The sequence below is a fragment of the Taeniopygia guttata genome, chromosome Z, assembly GCF_048771995.1.
Source record: "Taeniopygia guttata chromosome Z, bTaeGut7.mat, whole genome shotgun sequence".
NCBI classification, from domain to species: Eukaryota; Metazoa; Chordata; class Aves; order Passeriformes; family Estrildidae; genus Taeniopygia; species Taeniopygia guttata.
Genome location: NC_133063.1, coordinates 28,798,302 through 28,818,935, shown reverse-complemented (window position 1 = coordinate 28,818,935; position 20,634 = coordinate 28,798,302). Strand labels below are relative to the sequence as shown.

The window sequence follows — 20,634 nt, the reverse complement described above, 5'->3', positions numbered from 1 at the left end:
AGGGCAGCTGTTTTGAAGGTTTCCCTTAGTTCTTCAAAGAGTAATTCTCTGGAATCATTGTCCTGGGTAGGTAGCCTATAGTAGACTCGTACAATGATGTCCGCATTATTTTTTTGTCCCTTAATCCTTACTCAGAGACTGTCAGCTTGCCATTGCTGGCTTCAGGCAATATTCCAGCCTTTCCAGCTCACCTGCCCTGCCTGTCCCTCCTGGAGAGCTTGTGACCATCCAACATGGCACATCAATCAAGGGGCTCATCCACCAGGTTTCACTTATTCCATTGATGATCCTCATGCTATGTGTGTTGGTGTGAAAACATTTTGGGTGTGATCGCTTGGAGCTGACACCTCCTGGACCAGTTTAAGGATCTCACTAGCACTCAGTTCCTTGAATTTTGGCATACCATCCCATTGCTTATTACTGTTAAACCTGTTTGTGTCTTTTCCGTCTTCCAATGTAGTTTAAAGCTCCATCACATTTTCCTCTGTAGCTCTTTTGCTGCTGTATGCTTTTCTTAAAAGTAGAGAAAAATGTTAGCATACATCACTGCTAATATCAGTATAATCTTGTAGTTACAATGTGAAGGTAATGCCTATATTACCTAAGGGAGTGGTTATGGTTGTACGTGTCATTTAAGTTTGTCATTCCTGGGCAGTGGAATGTTCTATTTAGCTAATTGAATGTTCTCTTAATTAGTTTATTTAGGAGTAAATCTGGAATATGAAAAAGGAATAAGGTAGATAGTAAGTTTCTTTTTTTTAAAGGTGACTTGAGTATGAACATTGTCATGACGACACTTTGGAACATGTAAGCTTGCATTTAATTACAGTGGTGTTCCTGCTGTTGCTGCAGGATCAGGCATTTGTGAAATGTATGAATAAAGAACATTCTTAAATGAGTTGTTCTTCTGTTCTGCCTTATGTAGTGTCCTAGAGAGTTGTCGTTGCTACAGAATAGGATTCTTATGTGGCATGTAGTCTTCAGTAGTGTTAATTGGGACATTTTCAAGCAGAGATTTAGAGAGATGTGTAGATTTATAGCTCTAATCTAGGGATATAGTTTTGCGGGTGTTAGGTGTGTGAATTGTCAGCCAGTTGAAACCCTATTGTAATTTTTCTTACTTTTCTTTGCTGTGCCGCTTCTTACTTTTCACACACACTCTCTGCACTGCTTGGAAAAGTCTATGAGATTACACCAAAAAAAATGAAACCTCTGGTAGCTACTGTTAGTTGTGCATGTCATTTACTTTGAAGTTACTTGCTTTCTTTCAATCTTGTTTTATTTTTTATCTTCAGTCTGTATAGATTACAGATTTAATTTATAATTGAGATCTAATTACTTGTTCTTCTATGTAATACCATTTTGACTTTCTTTTGATAGCTTATTTTCCCTTCTCGTTTTCTTCACACTTGAACATAGTAATTTCACTCCTATGATACTGCTTTGTCAACTTGGCTTTGATGGTGTTTGCCATTGTCCTGATATTTAGTCCTACATATTTTTGAACTAAGAACAGTTATTTCAATCCTAACAACATTCCCTGATGTTGGGCTGAAGTTTGTGGTTTAAGTGTGCTCATTTATGTAGGCATAAATGAAAAAAGGAAAATTAAAAAGAAAATCAAGCTGTGAAATGAGGATGGAGTGTTTTTCACACAGATTGTCCAAAACTATCATGTAGCAAGAAAATGATTTTGCAAATAATTTACAATGCTTACACTGTATGTGTTCCTTTTGTGCTTCAGATGATGCACACCTTTGAATGATGTCTGATTTCTGAGCCTTAAAAAAATTATGTTGAGTCTTCGAGACATATCTGCTGCATCTTCCTCAATAGTCTAAAAAAAATGAACAGTTCCAAAAACTGTACTTTTATTCTGTATGAAAATGTTTTACATGATAAATAATTGCAAATACTACATAAATATATCCCTTTGCCTTTTGGTGCTTTTCCTCTAGAAAGTAAGCATTATGGTGAAGAGAAGATACTGCCATCAACATTATAATACTGTCATAGGTAAATACAATACAATTAAATATAACAACGAGAAATTTTTGTATTTTTAAGATAAACACATAAAATATCGCACAGAAACTTCAAAATGAATAAAGTCATAAGCACTGTCCTTATTTTGAGTTAATTGCAGATTATTTCATTAGGAAAATATAAGAGAGCGGCTGTGTCCTGGAGAAACTGTGACAAGGAATACTTGGATGTCTTCGTTTTGATATGTAGTGTGGGAAAAATGTGAGGGACTTGTGTTGGTTATTTAGCACATGTCTTATAAAAAGTACTAAATTCAGTTTATATAAGAAAGCTTACCTATAATGTAAATGGAGTATCTGTTGGTTCAACAGGAGGAAAGGGGAGGACATAAGTTACTGTGTAATAGATTTGTCCATATAATAGAAACATTTCTGGAAATCAAAATTGCTGGTTTTTGTCATGTATTCGGTACACTAAAAATTCTAGGATTGTTTATTGTAAGTTCTTTCTGAAAAAACTAGTAAAATATGGAAGCCTTCTTTTCTTTGGTACCTAAAACATCTAGTTGCATTCCGTTGCATCAAACATGCTGACCTTGAAGTTCTACTTCAACACACTTGATGTCTAGCTTTCTTATTTCTTCTTTAGCTTTTGTAGCATAGTGGGTGAGGGGAAATTACCTATTGCTTCCCATTGAGTCATATCCTTTGAGATCTGTGGTTTAGAAGGTGACTTTAGGGCATCTGAAAACCTGCAAGATTATGTAGTATGTGCCTGTTGTTTTCTCTTAAACACTTCTGTCTGTACCATAAAACACCACAGCTTTAATTAACTGCTGCTGAAGTCCTTTTCCCTGGTATTAAGCAAGTCATCTTTAGTTGTAAGCAAGTCATCTTTAATTGTAACCTGCATTTGTGTTTTTTGATCTCAGAACAAGCCTTTCATTCCCCCTTTTATGGTCATATTGCGGTCATATTTCTTTGCCAAACAAATTTCCATGTACTTCATTGTTCAGATAATAGGTTAGTCAGCTGTTGATTAATGATTTTTAAATGTCATCTAGTTATAACCATGCTATAACTATGTCGGATTTAGCAGATGCAGCTATTCATGTGACTGTTCATATTATTTTGTATATTTTTCACTATTACCACTTTGATTTTTGAAATTTTGTGGTCAGATGTGAGTAATAATTTTACTCTGTGAGAAATTGGTTTACAAAGTAAAAGTGTCTTCATCTCAAAGTGTTAAAAATAAGCTCCTGGTGACTACCTTTAAAATAGGGTGTAGCACATGAAATACATTTTTCCAGAGGATGTTCTCCATTACTGCAGTGTATTCCCAACATTGAAGCAAATGTAGGAAAATAATTTTGGACAGATGTTTAACTCATTGTGGAATTTTCCCGCTTCTCAATTATGGCATAGAAACTTCTGAATTACGGGGGTTTATGCCACTGTCATCAAATAGAAAACAATATCCAGTGTTCTTACAACTCAATTTAAAAACAAAAGCTTTCTTATGATTCCTATTACAGTAATAAGATAACATTGTTTTTGCTTTGCATGAATTTTGTGGAAGTTTGTGTCTAGGCAGTGATGCTAAAGAAGGGAGAAGGGGAGCAAGGAAACAGATTTATGACAGAAGTATAGTATGGGAGAATAAGTAAATACGGTTTAGTTTTACACTTTAGACTTTTAGAGTTACTGAAAAAACTCGTCCTTGCCATGAGTTTATAATTTGTACATCTCAGAAATTACAGTTCAGAAAATACAATATATTTCTATAACTTCAATAACTGCAGCTTGAGCATTTGCTTAAAACAGCAGATTATATTTGAGGGAAAATAAATATCTTTTGAAGAGCTGGCATAAGGTGAAATGAGTGTGTCCAAGCATCAATATTAAGAGTGTTTATTCAGGAAGAAGTTTTGTAGGTCTTTTTTATTGCTTTAAAAAAAACCAACCTATTATTTGAAGTGTTGAAATTTTAGTACACTTCAGTCACAACAATATCACTTGCTGTTACATACTAGAAATAGAATTTACCTTAAAGTAGTGCTTTTCATAGATCTGTAAAGCAAATATAATTAATTACAGCTTAATTGTGAGGCTAGTTGAAGGGAAAGGTAATTTTGTACAAGAATCTTAGTGTCTTGAATAACTTTGTTTTTATTTTAACAGAATTCCTCTAAAGACTAGGAAATCCTGCTGGTGTCGTGCATTCTGGAAATACGTTTTACTACAGGTACCACCAAGGCTTTGCAAACAGGATGAGCATGATGCCGTTGACTGCTTCCTGACAGTAACCGGCTGGACATTTCAGTCATGATGTTTTCATTCTCACCTTGTCCAACTGGAATTTGCTTATACTGATTTTTAAAAAGAGGAATAAATCAAAGTGGAGTACCATAAACTTGACATGGAAAATAAAAAGAAAGACAAAGACAAACCAGATGAAAGAATGGCACGGCCTAGTGGGAGATCAGACCATAATCCACGTGGACCTGGTTCTTCAAATTGTGGAGTGTTAATGGTTGGCCCTAACTTCAGAGTTGGTAAAAAAATTGGATGCGGTAATTTTGGAGAACTACGGTTAGGTAAGATTCTTGTTAATTTATTTCACTTTACATTATTCAAGGCAATTTTTATGCAGTCTAGGTAAGAAAATTTCTCTTTGAATACCGTGCAGCTCTTCAAACTGTCTCAGAGCTTCAATTGTGCAAGGCACATTCAGCCCATATTTTGTGGTTTTGCCCCAGCCAGTGCAAGCTTAATGACATGAAGAATCTGTACATCAGGATACTTCTGTGACTGAAATGTTTTCTAGCTATGTGCAGTGCTCTCCTAATTCAGTCAGTTTTCTCTTCCAAGATGTTGGAAGCTACATCATGGTTATTGTGGCAGGCTTTTCTGACTTCCTGAAGCACTTTATTGAGTTATATTTAGGACTAAATATATGAGAGACATCCCTGTCCTGTAGGTCTGGCAGATCTCTTGCAGATACTGTAACCAGGTACTACAGAATTCTTAATACCCATGAGCAAGGAAATTCCTTGGTTTCTTTTTTAATGTAGTGAGGCTAAATACTTGAGTTGCTCTTAAACAGGGCAGTGAGAATCTGTAGAGAAAATTTGAGATAATTCAGTCACTCAAGTTGTCTGCTGAACAGATGGCTGAAAATCAGATGGTGGAGAAGGCAGACTGAGAAGGACCTGTAGAGTTTTGAAGAATTTGGGCAGCACAGCTGGAAATTCTAGCATTTATTAAAATAGACACTGATGGGTGTGAGCTTTTGGAAGAGTATAGTTTTGGGAACTTGCATTTCCAGGATGGACAGCATGATTAGCTAAGGTTTTCAAGATGTGTAAGTTCAACTGTGTGTTAATAAATACATCTTGACACTTAATGGCAAGAATTTATTCTAGTATTGTTAGAAGGTTTGAGTTAAAGTGCTTCATGCAGTAAATAGAGGTGGATTTCACAGTTAGATATTTGAGAGGATGGTGGGCTATATAGGTGTTGTTTCTATTGATAGGTGTTGTTTCTATTGATCATTGCCTGTGTAGAACTAATACTCATTGCCCTTCAGACAATATTTATGATATAGTGTTTGCATAAAATATAATATGTTTTTAATGTAGTACATTCTGGGGCCTGTCATGATGTAAACAAACGTAGCAAATTAATACTATAGAGGGATTTAAGAAAATATTGCTGCAGCTCTGACTTAGGACACTGAATTTTGCAGTCTCACTAAGAGGTTCTCTTGTTACTACTATTAATAGTTACACAAAATTGATACATTTTGACATTTACAGTGTTACATACATGCCTTTGCAGTCCGCAAATCAAGCTGAAAAATTGCTCTTCCTCACTTCCCAAACTTTTGCATACTTGCCTTCAAATCTTAATTTTTGTTTCAAACCTCTCAATGAGCTAAATCTAACCAGCAAGATTAATTCTACATAAAGGCGACTGCAAACTAGTAATTTTTTTGTCTGCCTATTGTTTTGGTCACAAAGTACAGAGCTGATTAAGAATTAATATCTGACTAACTTACTTGCAGCTGTTACAGTGAAACAATGTATTTTATTTTAAATACAATATTCAATTAGTTAAGACTTACAGTTTGATAGTACTGAAATAAAGTAAAACACGTAAGTAAAAGGAATAGGAGGGAGATTATGGGACAGCGTATTGTCCTGCAGCAGTCACCAGGACACGTGTAGCCTTTCTGATTTTGATAACCGTGGGTTTTGCTTATATTCTAGATATTTCAAATCCCTATTTATTGTTCTTTATGAGGAAGATGTTTTAAATGTAAGTTACTGAAAGCAAAAGTTAGTATTGCTGTTATAGATTCTGATTTAATTTTTTTTTTTATTTGGTTTGCTACAGTATCAAGTACTTAGTGTGCTCTCTTTCTACAAAGATGTACACAAGGTGCTTAGTTTTTTATATGCACTTCTGCAAATGGAAATATATTTTGGGCATATGTCCTAAGGTTAGACCTGAGGGACTTAAAGAAGGAATAAAGTTGTAGAGGGATGAAGTTATGGTCAGAAGATAAAAATTCAGTTATATATCGGGAGCTGTTTTTCTTCCATCTGAGAAGAAAGAAGCCACTTCACTAGTGGCTTGGGGATCAAATGGGAAATTGGCTCTGTGTAGCAAATTACTGTCTGTGATCTTCAACCATTAGCTTGTGAAGGACTAAATTGTTTTGGCTATTGAGCTGTTCATTTTAAGACTCTTTGTTATAGTTAAATTAAACTGATATAGTTAAGATAAACTGATAAAGTAGTAAAAGAATTTGTGGCTGTTGCAAGTGATGCATTACTCAATACCTGTTATGTGTTTATGGACAGATCAACAGTGGTGTTTTATATATGTATCTGCTGTATTTTAGAGAGATGTTTGTCCTGACTGACCGCCTGGATAGTTAGTGTCCCTTCTGATGCTACTTCAGAATAAGGATGTCATTACAGCTTTTGGAACTCAATGTCCTGTTACTTAATTGTAACTGGGTTTGTTACTTTCTCAGAGTAGGTGATGTATATAGCTAAGAGGTGGAATGAGCCGGGCTCCCACAAGAGTTTCTGTTAGTGTCTTATAGATTCTAATACCATGCAAAGACGCAGAAACAACTGCAAGGTAGACTTCTTATCAAAAATGTAACTGATATGATCATCCAATAAGAAATACTTAGGATGCCTGGATATCCACTCTAGTCCCTACACAGGGGACTATGACCCCTTTTGTGGGTCCGATTATAGCATACTGCTCATATACAGCTCATATTAATAATGTGTTTGTTGTTGTGAAGCCCTCAGGTTATTTGTTTTTTGTTTTGTTTTTTTTTTTTTTTTTTTTTTTTTTTTGTGAAGTTTGATCCACTAAGAGATGTAAGCTTTTAATGCATTTTATTTCAGCTTTACAGGAATACTCTCTTTTTTAAAAGAATCATTAGCAGTTCATAGTCTTTGGCTGTTGGTGTAACTCACTTGATTGAAGTATGTTCGTGGGTCCAAACCCTCTGTGGGGCATTCTCTTAAGAGTTTGACTCAGTGGTCCTTGTGGGTCCCTTCCAAATCAGAATATTCTATGATTCTGTGTAACTGTCTTCACAGGGAACTTTTTAGACTTGGTCCATGTCTTTTCCCCATTTGATTTCTTTAACAAAACTGAGCTAAACATAGGAAATTCTGACCTGAGTAATACTACAGGGAAAAAATGAGGATTATCATTAAGAATAACATAGACTAAATGCATTTGAAGATTGTCAAGAAAGAAAAACTGTTGGAAGTGACAATTTATCCTTTATCTTCTATTTTCAATCTTACACCTATAAAACTTGTTTAACATTTTAGTAATTGCATACAGTTTGAAGTGATGGTTTTTGAAAAGTTCTTACCCAGTTACAGAATCCCTCTTAAAGCTGCAGATGCATTTTCCAAGTGGTGTAAGCCTATCAGGAATGTTATTGTCCTGCCTAAGTTTTAGCTTAGTAAATTACATAATTGAGGAGAAAAGCAGTCCTCAATTAATTAACTAGTTAATTCTAGTTTTAATTAGTGCTGATTTTTCAAAATTGCATGGTAATTTAAAAATAAATTTCACGTATTTTTCAGCAATAATTATGAAAAAATCCCATTCTGGTTATTGTGATTTACCAGTTTTCAAGCTTTTTTAGTACAAAATAATCACAAACATGGTGAAATATCTGAAACTCTCTGTGAAATTTCCATCTCTTACATTATTCAAGGAGAAGTTATTTTTAAATTAAAGTATTGGTTTAATAAACCTACATTTCGTAAGTCACTGCCAGAACACTAGCACCTTAGATGAAAAATATTTTGAAGACTTTCTTGGTATTTAAATGGCATTTAGTTGAACAGAAAAGCCAGTGTCTCACATTCTTGTTTTTATTCTTTTTTCAAGGGAAAAACTTATACACAAATGACTATGTGGCAATTAAGCTGGTAAGTTAATATTTTTTAAAGGATTTGGGATGAAAAACTAATTGGATTTTTCCTTTCAGATGTTAATGAGTTGATTTTTTAATTGAAACATTTAATAGTTTTGTATGATTTAATTGAATTAGATAAAAAGCAATTAGTGATATATGTAATTGTGTTGTTTGGCCATATTGGGTAAAAGTAGTTTTTAATTATTGTCACTGTTTTCAAGGCTAAATTGGTGTTTGCAAAGTCAGTGATAGTTTAGTGCTGCTTCAAGGATGTACTCTACGGCAGTCATCTTAGTAGATTCCTTTGTTGTCCAACAAGTAGAGGAACAATAAGTTTGCTGTGAATCTTAATATCAGATGACTATAGGGAAACTCCAGACATTGTTGAGACTGCGTGTGTTTTAATGTCCACACTCCTGCCCCCAAGTAGTTTTCATCTCTAACTGCTGGTATTTACATATCACTTCGGTAGACATGTTTTATTTGCAATGCTGTGTAGTATGTTTACTTCTTTTTCAAACATGATACTTTTGGATATTGTGTTAATACATCATTGTTTGGCTTTTTCTCAAATCATCAGAACTACTTTGGTAACACTCTATTTTGCTTCTGGATTTTTTAAACTTTTTGGTAAATGACTGTTGTCATAACCGAAGTCTTTCATGATGAAATTCACTTGGTTACTTCTTATAGCTGAAGGATTTTTAGGACTTCTTGTTGCTGCAGTAGCACAAAACTTTTTGCATGGCATAGTATGTTTTCATAAAGTGAAAGGTAAACTCTGGGAACAGAAATACATGGCTTTTGATAAGAAACCTGATAAGCATTACAAACGTAATAAACTCCTGAAAAATTCTGGTATCACTCCCCTTGGTTGGGAAATACTTATTTTTGGAGTAGTAGAAGTGTTTAAAACATGCAAATTATGCAAAACATGCAAATAGAGAGAGCAATGTTGGATACAGTTTTGAGGGTTATTGTGTGTTAAATCAGATTTACACTCATTTTGTTTCAACATATCTTGAACTTTGTATGTCTGGTGAAAGTTGAAAATAGTCTGAGAATTCTTCTACTTAAAGGCTGTCTACTACGAAGCACTTGTAGAAATACATTGCAAGGTAGTGAGGATTTTTAAGGACTAATTACTTGATCATGTAGAGCAAGGCAACTTTATCTGATCGAGTTTTTGATAAAAACTTTTTTATGACACATGCAACTTAGTAAGCGTGGCTACCATTTCAGCCCATTTCAGCTGACACATGTGATGCCTGTCATTGTCAACATTTACTTTTTTGATTTCCAAATATCTCAATCTTAGAGCTGCTTGTTCCCAGCTGAGTAAAAAGCTTGAAGCAACTTTATTAAGTAATTTAGTTTGAAGTCACTAAAGAACCAGTACAGTTAAGTATATATGTAATTTACTACTAGTGCTGAAAGAACTCTGAGTATGTAGTGACTTTTCCACTTTTCCTCTTACACTAGTGGCATGAAAAGCTATAATGTCTTTGCAATGAAAAACAGATGAAGGAATCATAATGAAAATTAATATTGCAGCTTACATCATCATAAGAATACATTTATTATCAGGTAGAACTAGATAAGAATTAGATAAGAATACATTTATTAGCAGGTAGAACTAGTGGATTCTTTTACTATGGTTCTCCCTTTTTATTTCAGTTTGTATTTCAGATACATACTTATTTCCAGATTGGAAGGGATTTGAGTCACAAGGTTCAGTCTGCTAAAAGCAGCTGCATCAAACAGTGGGATTTATTTGGATTTTGTATTTTTTCCTGTTCTTCTCCTTTTTGAGACAGTGCTGGGACTTTTTTCTAACAGTTATAGATACAGTGGCATATCATCCTTTTCCTTTTGAAATGTAAATTTTTGCTTTCTCTGGCACTTTTACTTTTGTGCTTTCAGAGCAGTCATTAGGCCTATGTTTAGCCCTTGTTTTGTTGTTGTAAATGAGACAGTCTTAACTTCCTCTCTGTATTGCACTTTTGTAGTTCAAGTTTAGCCTTCCTGAATGGGGTTATTGGAATTAAGTTTAAGTTGCAGTCTAAGCAGTTACTCTTGGCTGGTGTGGTTGTTGTAATCTCTCCTGCAGTATCCTAAAATTGTATTTGCATTCCTCATGGTAGCGTTCCAGTTTTGACCTACTGTTGTCTTATGAGCAGCAATACATCTTCTATGCCAGATGTTTTGTATATCAATGGTAGCCATATACTCTAGTGCAGGAGGACTCTGTGGGTTTGTCTCAAGTGCAGTGAATGGCTGTGTTTATACAGCAGCTTTCAGGAGTGCTTGCATTGTTAAAATAAGTGTATTTTACAAGTGCTCTATTGACTCAAACTCTTTAATTGTTTTGAATTAATAGTTCCCTTGTGCATAAAATTATACAAACATTGTCTTGTTATTGTGCTTAGGGCAGCTTCAGGACTTTTGTAAAAAATAGCTTAGACTTTTTTTTTATGTGAGGTCCTAGCGTCATACAATATATGCATTTTAACGTATAATGTTTAAACATAAACGCATAAATTTAATTTGGTAGAACAGCTACAGTTCCAGAATCTTCCTCTTCATCTGTCTTAATTCATTATTGCCTGTTCTGGTTGGACACATACTCCAGTTTGAGACGTAAGAATAGACTTTTTTAAGAGCTACAATGAAACTTTTTAAGAGGTGGGCTTGTACCAGTTCAGTGCTGTGTAGTGGTGTTTGTATGTTTCTGCTGGTCTTTTAGTATAACTGATTTCTTGTGATCAGGTGATTCTTTGGCAATAGCTGTTTGGTGTGTAAAAGCTGTACCTTTCCTGCTCACCTCTTCTTATTGTTAGATTTACTACTTTTGTTACATGACCCTTAGATGTCCTATTCACTATTCAGCTTTTCTTTCTCCTTTATTATTTTTCCCTTTCCCTTTGACATATTTCTCCATTGCTCAGACTTATCTCCTCTAGCAGATGCTAAACTACTACCAAAAGACTAGCTAAAGGAATTTCTGCTTGAGCACGTCATAACCCATCTGTAGGGGCCATGGTGTTCATAATGAATTCTCATCAGGATTCAACAAAAACACTGGACATTCTTTAGGGAGCTCTTGTGCTTTTTTGTGTGATCACCTTGTGTCTGGCAACCAGCCCACTATTTATACTTAAAAGCTGTTGGCTAACAAGCCCTTACATTTGAAGGCTTCCACAAGTGCTGGGTAGCAAGCCTGTAATTTTTGCAGTACACTTTAATAAACTCTCAACACACTACTTAAAGGTGCTGGCTCACAAACCCCAACATTTCTACTTAAGGGTGCTGGCTCACAAACCCCAACATTTCCACAACTCCCCACTCCCACAATAAACTTCAGTATGGAGTATGGAATAGAAGATGATAGCTGTGCTTTGCCCAGACAGAGTCAAGGGAGAAGAGAAACAAAAGCAGAAAAGGAAGAGAACAAAAGAATACCATTAGTCCTTAGATCCTGCTTTGGTTTCACTTGTGTGGCTGGTCCAGAGCTGGGAATTGTGAAAGAGAAAGAGAGGAAAAAGAGAGCAGTGGAGTCCAGTCTGCTTCCTTTCATATTTAACCTGGTGCAGCCTCTTAGATGAATGAGCGTTTTTGTGCTCTTTTGTTCTTGGATGCATAGCCAGCCCTTGGAGCCCTCCTCCAGGGAATGAGCATAGGGTGGGGAAGTGAGCACAAGTCTCCAGATGGAGCAGGGAGTTGGCTCAGCAGTGTGCTGCCCCACCTCAGTGAGGCCGTCTTCCAATCGCAGCTTTCCTGCCAGAACAGTCAGAATGTTTGAGACAAAACATCTACATCACCCAGTGGCTCAAATATTCCTTACTATTGGTTGGGCATATGGCTCATCTTTGACTGTGGTGATCTCTATATATTATATGCAGGGCTAGGAGAGGGAGGAAGCAGAAGACAGTATGCAGCTAATCAAAGTTGCAAAAAAGGGTTATGCTCGTTGGTTCTGACGAGCATAATCCCACCAATTTTACAGTCCCTTTTGTGTCAAACACTTTCCCCATGCCATGGTTTAAAGCCAAAAGAAATCTAGCATCCAAGGCTTGATTCATTGAACAAGTTATTTGGTTGCAGTGCTTGGAATTGTTCAGCAATGTGGTCAGCAGCTTCCTTCATCTTTACTCTGGCCTCTTCAGTGGAAGTTGTAGTATTGTGGATGGTGACAGAGATGGTGACCCCTTTGATGAGGCTGAGCATCCCATGTAATGCTTGTTCAATAATGGGTACACTGATGGTGCATCCATCTCCGAGGGATTGTCAAATTGAACATTGATAGGACACAGGGAAGGAATTCAGACACCACATTTCCATCCAGCATAGTATTCTAGTGTTAGGAATAAGATTTTTCATCTGAACTCCTTCAAGCCAGCCCCAGAGGGGTTGTATATTTCATCATTCTTCAGTTATAATTTTCAGTAAGATTTAGGATAATTATTTGTGGCTCTGTGGCAAGCTAATTCCTGCCATGGTACTAAACTGAAAAATGTACAGGGTGTTGGTTCTAATACAGTTTTAGCGAGCATAAGTATGTCTTGCTAAAACGTTTTATTCAAAGTTCTAATACCAAGTGTGAACCATATTTCAGGGGAGGTCTTCAGGTCAGGTATTACAAGTACTATACATCACAGCAGACAAACTTACAGTAAGAATCTTAATTCCTTCCTGGATGAAGCAGGGCAAGGCAAAGCCTTTGGCTGTGAGGCCTCCGTATTCTTATTCTTGTATTAGCTCCCAAGCTGAGTTATAGTCTTATTAGGGTAGTTCTTGTTTAACAGGATGAAGATTAAAGGATGCATTGCTGAAACATCTTGGGTCAGTAGTGCTAGATACAGATTGTAAAACAACAGCAACATGTAGTCAAAATGCTTGATCAGTTAATATTAGTCATTGCTTTGTCATAGTTCTTGTAGGAAAAGGAAAAGGGAAAATGCCTTTTTCTAAACCAGTGGTTGAAAAGAAGGTACTATCCACTGATGTGAGCACAATGCTCTTTATCATAGGCATCGGTAGCTATCCACAAGTAACTGCTGAAAGGCTTTGAACTCACTGCTCCAACAGTGAAAAAATCTGCTAAAACTGATTGTCCTGGGCTTAACTTTAATTGCTTATGTTTAATTTGATCTCTGGTTTTCCTTTTGTGAAAGATACAATTTATTCAATTTCCTGTGGCCCATTCCTGTACCTGGAGCAGTAAAGTGGTTGCTGTTGTCTCTGGGTGGAATTGGGCTTGAGTAAGTACCTGAACCACTGCTTTAAAACTCTGTGCTTTTGCCTGTGCCTGAACTAAAAACTTCCAGTAGGATTAGTCTGAACCTCCATATTTGAGGTGGGAATATATACAGCTTCTTCCTTCTCCTCATTTAACTTTACCTGCAATAACTTTGATGTTTTGGTTCTGGTATATGGCACGATTTGGTAGCAGTTTGCTGACCCTGTCCATCGTCTCTGGTTTCAGTTTTAGCTAGTGGTCCAGAATCCAGATGCTACATCCTGCAATTTTCCTCATGGAATATTCTCTCATACGCATCCTGAAGCTGTATGGAAGCCTTGCTAATATGACATGTTTGACAGCAAACAGCCTTTCTGCCTTCAGCGTCTTTTCCTGGTTGCTCTCAGCAGCAAGCAGCTCCATCTCCTGAGGCCTGCACTCCCTCTCCAGGAAACCAAAACCCCCTTGACCAAAAGGCATCCCACTGCATGAGCGACTAGGACTCTTAAGGACCATTTACCTGTATGAAAACCTCAGATTCTCAGTATCACTTGGCCTCCTCTTCTGCAGCTTAATTGTGCTCTACAGCAACTGCTGCCTACACTTCTGTCTTTACTATAGCCACTTTTCTGGCATAACCTCTTCCACAGCTGTTTGTCTCCTTGCCCAGCACTCCTGTGGTTCTCTCCTTCTCATCCTCATCTGTCACTGAGATGCTGTTGAGGCAAGATGGGAATGAATATACTTGGTTTAGAAGGCTGAGAGTATAACTGTGATTTATTTGAAAATACATTGCTCTTTTATACAGAGCTTCATGCAGACTAACTCTATTGGTCCTGAAGTGAAAACATCTCACCCTATTGGTGTGCAGTGAATGACGTACAGTAGCAAAACCTAACTATAAACAATGTGAACAACAAGAGAGATAAAGAATCTTTCTCAGCAGTTTCTCAGGCTTCTGCCTGGTTAGAAATTTTCCGTTTTCTTTTTGATGGAATCTGAGACCTACACATTACTGCTTTTGATTCCTTCACCTTGGGTGTGTTGCTCACTTTGTTTCTAAAAATCTAGCAGCCTAATCTTGCCTTTTCATTTCACATACTAGTTCCTTATCTGAGCACTTGCGTAAGTCCTTGTCCTCCAAAGGCCACCTTCTCATCCCTACTGTGGTACCCAGCACATCTCTATATATATACACCCTTACATTGGGTAAGGTCCCTTTTCTATATTCAGCAAATATTCCAATTCTGCTCTTTCATTTTTCTCTCTATCCAAACATCTCTGGAAGTGGTCAGCCAAATCTTTTGGATGTTTTTTTAAGAGCTCAACCAAGACTTTCAAATGTTTTGCAGCTGAATTTTGTAGCAATTTGTCTCTCTCTTTTGCTGTCAAATATTTTTGTAAAAAAAAGTCTGTCTCATCTTGCTTTCTGTATGAACATTTTTGTAAAGGAGTCAACCAAATTTTATAGAAATGTCTCTCTCTTTTTGCTATCTAGACATTTTAGTAAGGAGTCATTAATCTTTTTGTATTTCCATTAGCATGACACATAGTACTCTACATATGCAGATGAGCGTAGGTCATACTTTCCCATAAAGGGGAAGGGGTCCATGCTTGGAATTTCCTGGGCCATCATGTCCTGCTCCTCCCTGTTCCTGGTCCATCCTGTACCCCAGTCAGAGATCGGGATATCCGAGTCCATCCAGCTAAAAATAGCTCAAGAGCTGTTCAGTCCCTCTCAACCTCATGAGTCCTGTCTGTGATGCCAATTTATTGTTAGAAGCCATTGGTAGTGTGATGTTTGTTGTAAATTCTTACCAATCTAAGTGAAGTCACCAGACCACACGCTGGAGAACTCTTGTGCTTTATTGTACAGCTGTTATAACTCTGGAACCCGCACTATTAGACTCAAAAGGTGTTGGCTAACAACTCCTTCATTTTGTACAATGCAAGAGATGAGAGAAATTAAGGGGAAAAAGAGAGAGGGAGAATGAAGAAGTTCACCATCTGTAGATTCCTGCAGTTAGTCCTGCTGCATGGGTGATCCAGAGGTGGGATAACAAAACAAAGAAAGGGAAAGATACGGAAAAAGTCATGAAGGGGGCCAGCCCAGTGCACTTCCTTTTATCTTTAATCTGATGGAAACTCTTAGGTAAATGAGACTTTTCATGCTGTTTTGTTTGCACATGCAAAGGCAACCTTTTGAGCCTTTCTCTGGGAAGTCAGTTGGGAGGGACTGAGCAGGAACCTGGCTCAGAACACTGCTACTCTATCTCTATGGGACCCTTTGTTTTGCTCACGCTTTACCTGTCATAACAGTCAGAATATTTGAGAAAAAACATGCTTATGCTTAGTCTTCCATGGAAGACCATGTGCTTCTGGAAATACATCAATTTTTCTTTCTTCAGGTGAAAGATAGGAAGTTACAAAGTAGTAATCACTGCCTTTTAAACTGTAATCTTTAATTCACCGATTCACTAGTCCACTCTTAAGATTTGAATTGCTGAAATTATAAGTGAAGGCTGTGTGTAGAAAGAAAGTTACACTTTGCTTCAAGGTTGTAATGTTTTATCTCTGTTTTTTGTTTTTAAGGCATAAATGTGGTCTGGAGTCACACCTTTTCAGAATCCCTCTAGGATATGTAGTAAATCCAAATGTAGTGCAAGTCTGTTTAATTGACTATTCTTTTCCTGTAACGAGAGCCTACCTCTTAAGGATTTTTTTTCCTGAAAATGACTTTTGTTTGCCATTGCTTACAAATGTGTAAAGCAGACACAGAATGTAAACTGAGATGAGTTCTCACAGAATTACTAAAACCATGAAAAGTAGGTAATAGCTGAATGTTTATATTGTGCTTTGGCTTATTAAACTTTTTGAACATTACTAACCTTACAGTTCAAGTAAACGGCTTTTTCAAAGTCCCTTTAATGGGAAGTAACTTGAAAATTGAATACTATTTTATTCCATGTGTTTGGGACAAAATAATTGTAGAACAAATTCATAATGAATGTAATAATGAATGATTTCACATTTCAGGTGTCTTTGTTATTGTGTTTGAATGTATAAGCATGCCACAGAAGAAAAAAGCAGGGTAAAAACCTCTCTGATAAACTAAGGAGTAGTTGTTCCTGTCACCCATGTAACTGGGGCTCAATAAGCTGCACATTAGTTCTTTCATTGCAGCAAGAGCCCATGTTCCTCATTTAGAGAAAAATGGTCTTTTGCAGGGAAAAGAATTTGTCTGTTTTAATAATGAAGCTGTGAAATAATTAGATGTGAATATAAAAGCAATGTAGGGAGGGTGGCATACAGAACTTTGCAGATCCCAGGACAGTTTTTCCCGGATACTTCAGTGAAAACCTGGGCTTATTTAAGTAAAGAAAATACACTAGTTTCTTTTAGTAAGAGGAGAAGTTGGCTTCAAGCCACTCTGGGATTCATGTGATGTTTGAACAGTTATGTAATACTCAGGCATATTTTTATGTGGTGAATTGTACCAAAACACTAGTGAAACCAAAGAGATATGATTTGCCATTTCTTTATTACTGAATTTTCTTTTTAGACTTGTGTACAGTATTGTATTCTTCATGCTTACGTTATGGTGAAAGATTACATTTAACATTCTTTTGTCTTGATTTTTCTGTTTCTGTCTTTTCTCATTTATTTGTAGTTATTGTGTACAGTAGAGTGGGATGTGTGGAAATAAAATAATTCTAACCAAAGAGGTTATTGTGCTTGCCCTTTTACAAGTTTTGTTGAACAAGATGATGTGTTCCCTTTGCATGTTTGGAATGACAAGAAGCTATCTAAGCCATTTTACAAAAATAAGGCAGTTCCTAAAGGCTGTCATTCAGTAAATGAACTACAAATGCATATTGCCATATTTCTTTTCACTTTTTCTGGAGGGGATAAAAGTGTTTAAGTGTCTCTCTGCTGAACAAAGGTTTAGCTTCAGTCTTTGGCTATGTGTTTTGACTGTTCAAGGCCAGGACTGTTTTCTGCTGATGGCTGGGTCAAGCAACATTCATAAGAGGGTGTGTGTGTGTTAGAAATTGGAAGCTGTTTTTTTTAACCTAGAATTTTTTTTAATCTATTCCTGTAAATTTAATACATATAGGCTGTTTTTCATCCTTTTGATGGGACCCTGTTAAAACCATGCGGGGTTAAGTGGTTAATGTACCACTAATTGAGACAAAACTGTATAACTGAACAAAATAAAACTTCCTGTAAGCAAGGGTTTTGAGTTATTCTAAGAAGCAGACTTGCAGAGTTTTGTGGACTAAAATATTTGTTTCTTAGCTGGCAGAATTCTAAGTTTTAATTAGGCACTGTGTAGAGTATAGTGTATTTTGCAACTAACAGACTTGTATGCTACAAGCAAATTAATTGCTAAATTTGTGTTGTTTCCTAAAAGTGTAAAATATTTCAAATATGTTATAGTGGGTTTCGTCATGCCTCTAAAAGCTGAGTCGTAAAGGTTGATAGTTGTGCTGATTTGCTTTGACTCATTGTCTTGGTTTGGAAAGACAGGAGTCTGTGAAGGAAGGCAAGAGCCTTCTGTGAACTGGAAAAGGTAAATCCCCTCCCTCTGAATTACCACAATTTCAAAATTAAAAGACTCTGAGGCATAGATATGGGAATGGGAATAACAGTTCTTTACTGGGAAAAAAACTAGCAAAAAAAATGCAATTAGTACAAACAAAACTACTGATAGAGTCAGAAACCTGACACCCTGAGGAGTCAGGGTGTTGGTAATAGTCCAGTTAAATGGTGGCTGCTCCTCCTGGAGCAGATGAAATGCTGCTGAAGCGGTGATCTGTAGAAGGGTGTAGTTTTCTCTGAAAGTCTGGTGATAGAGTAGATGGGCCTGGTCTTCCTGTGGGGATCCAGCGGGGAAGAAGCTGCTCCTCTGGGAATCCAGCGAAGAGGCTGCCCTAATGTCCCAAAAATGCAGGTAGGGGTGCTTGGCTCCTCCCTCTGGGAGCATCTCACAATGGGATAATGTAACTTTACTAGTCATGCAGTGAGTCATTCAATGGCCCATTAACAGAAGATATCTCCCCGGAGGGAGACATTGTTCTTGGAAGAGATAAGAAAACTGCCTAACTTAAGAGGAGATACCTGCCCCACCTCCAACAGATGGCAAATAGAGTACATGCTTATTTTACAAGCCAGGACATAATCCACCCCTTATTCTATTTTCATCTGCATCACAATGAAATCTTACACTCAGTTCTCACTTAAGATTAGGTTTTCCTGTGGTACACAACGGGTTTTCCCATCTTTCTGCATTACCCACCAAGTGTAACCAAGTCTTTGAGCAAAAACAATCCCATGGATGGGTTTGTCTTTGCCTGAGGTGGGATTAATCCAAACAGTTTTTCCTAAAATACCTTTCATATGTACCACAGGGACTTTATCTCCATCTGCTGTGTGCAAAGGTTCTGACTGGGCAGGACCAGCTCGATTGATGGACCCTCGGGTGATGACCATCCACGTTGCTTTTGCCAGGTTCATTTCCCAGTTTCTAAGTGTTCCCCCACCAAGTGCCTTTAGGGTAGTCTTAAGGAGTCTGTTGCACCGTGCAACTTTGCCGGCAGCTGGAGCATGATAGGGAATATGATATATCCATTCGACACCATGTTCTCTGGCCCATGTGTTGATAAGGCTGTTCTTGAAATGGGTGCCGTTGTCAGACTCAATTCTCTCAGGTGTGCCATGTCTCCACGGGACTTGCTTTTCCAGGCCTAAGATGGTGTTCTGGGCAGTAGCATGAGGCACAGGGTAGGTCTCCAGCCATCCAGTGGTGGCTTCCACCATGATCAGCATGTAGCACTTGCCTTGGCGTGTCTGAGGCAGTGTGAGGTAGTCAATCTGCCAGGCCTCCCCATACTTGTACTTGGACCACTGCCCACCATAGGAGCTTCACCCGCTTGGCCTGTTTGATGGCAGCACACATCTCACAGTCATGGATATCCTGAGAAATACTGTCCATGGTTAGATCCACCCCTCAGTCTCGTGCCCACTTGTAGGTGGCATCTCTGCTCTGATGACCTGAGGCATCATGAGCCCATCGAGCCAGGAACAACTCACCCTTATGGTGCCAATCTAAGTCTATCTTTGACACCTCTATTCTTGCTGCCTAATCTACCTGCTCGTTGTTTCGGTGCTCGGTGCTCCTCATTAGCCCGAATTTTGGGGACATGGGCATCTACATGACGGACCTTCACTGTTAGTTTCTCCACCCGAGAGGCAATGTCTTTCCATATATCAGTAGCTCAGGTTGGTTTTCCTCTATGTTGCCAGTTGGCCTTTCTCCACCTTCCCAGCTAGCTTCACAGAGCATTGGCTACTGTCGGAACTCAAAATGTCCCTCAGACATTTTTAGAGGTTCCAGGCCTCGGTCAGAAGCATTTTAGACCCTGGCAAGCAGCAGAAAACAGCTGTGATCTTGAGTTTGAACCATGGAATGAATTACCAACTTTAAAGGTGGAACAAGCGGTCACAGAGAGTTAGATGGTATAAAGGTAGAGCTTTGGCTACTTCTCCCTTTCAGCAATGTCCAGAGCCAGCTGAACAGCCTTGAGTTCAGAGAGTTGGCTCAATCCACCTTCTCCCTCGGTAGCTTGTGCAACTTGTCCTGTGGGGCTCTATACGGCTACTTTCTACTTCCGGTTCATCCCTACAATGCGACAGGAACTGTCAGTGAAAAGAGCGTAGCATGTTTCATCTGCTGGTAGTTGGTTATATGGTGGAGCTTCTTCAGCCCTTGTTGCTTTTACCTGGTCCTCGATGTCAGTGAGACCAAAGTTTTCACCTTCTGGCCAGTTTGTAGTTATCTCCGAAATCCCAGGGCAATTCAGTTTCCAATACGGGCGCGCTGAGTGATGTGGGCAATCCATTTGCTCCATGTGGCGTCAGTGGCACGGTGGGTAGTA

The 20,634-nt window shown here is 37.8% G+C and overlaps 1 protein-coding gene across 10 annotated transcripts in view; it reads left to right on the top strand.

The window, feature by feature from the left end:
• The window catches only part of CSNK1G3 (casein kinase 1 gamma 3), a 79,310-nt gene that overhangs the window by 12,451 nt on the left and 46,225 nt on the right, over positions 1–20,634 (top strand). For 5 of the 10 annotated variants that reach the window (XM_032744136.3, XM_032744138.3, XM_072922910.1 and 2 more), the window contains exons 2-3: positions 4,170–4,585; positions 8,430–8,470. The exons of 1 other annotated variant lie outside the window; for it this stretch is intronic. In XM_032744136.3, coding sequence (XP_032600027.3) covers positions 4,408–4,585; positions 8,430–8,470 — 219 coding nt within the window. In that variant the 5' untranslated portion in view covers positions 4,170–4,407. Of the gene's footprint in view, positions 1–1,958; positions 2,017–4,169; positions 4,586–8,429; positions 8,471–20,634 lie in introns of those variants that run through there. 4 more of the 10 variants (XM_072922912.1, XM_032744142.3, XM_072922909.1 and 1 more) reach the window with 3 other exon arrangements.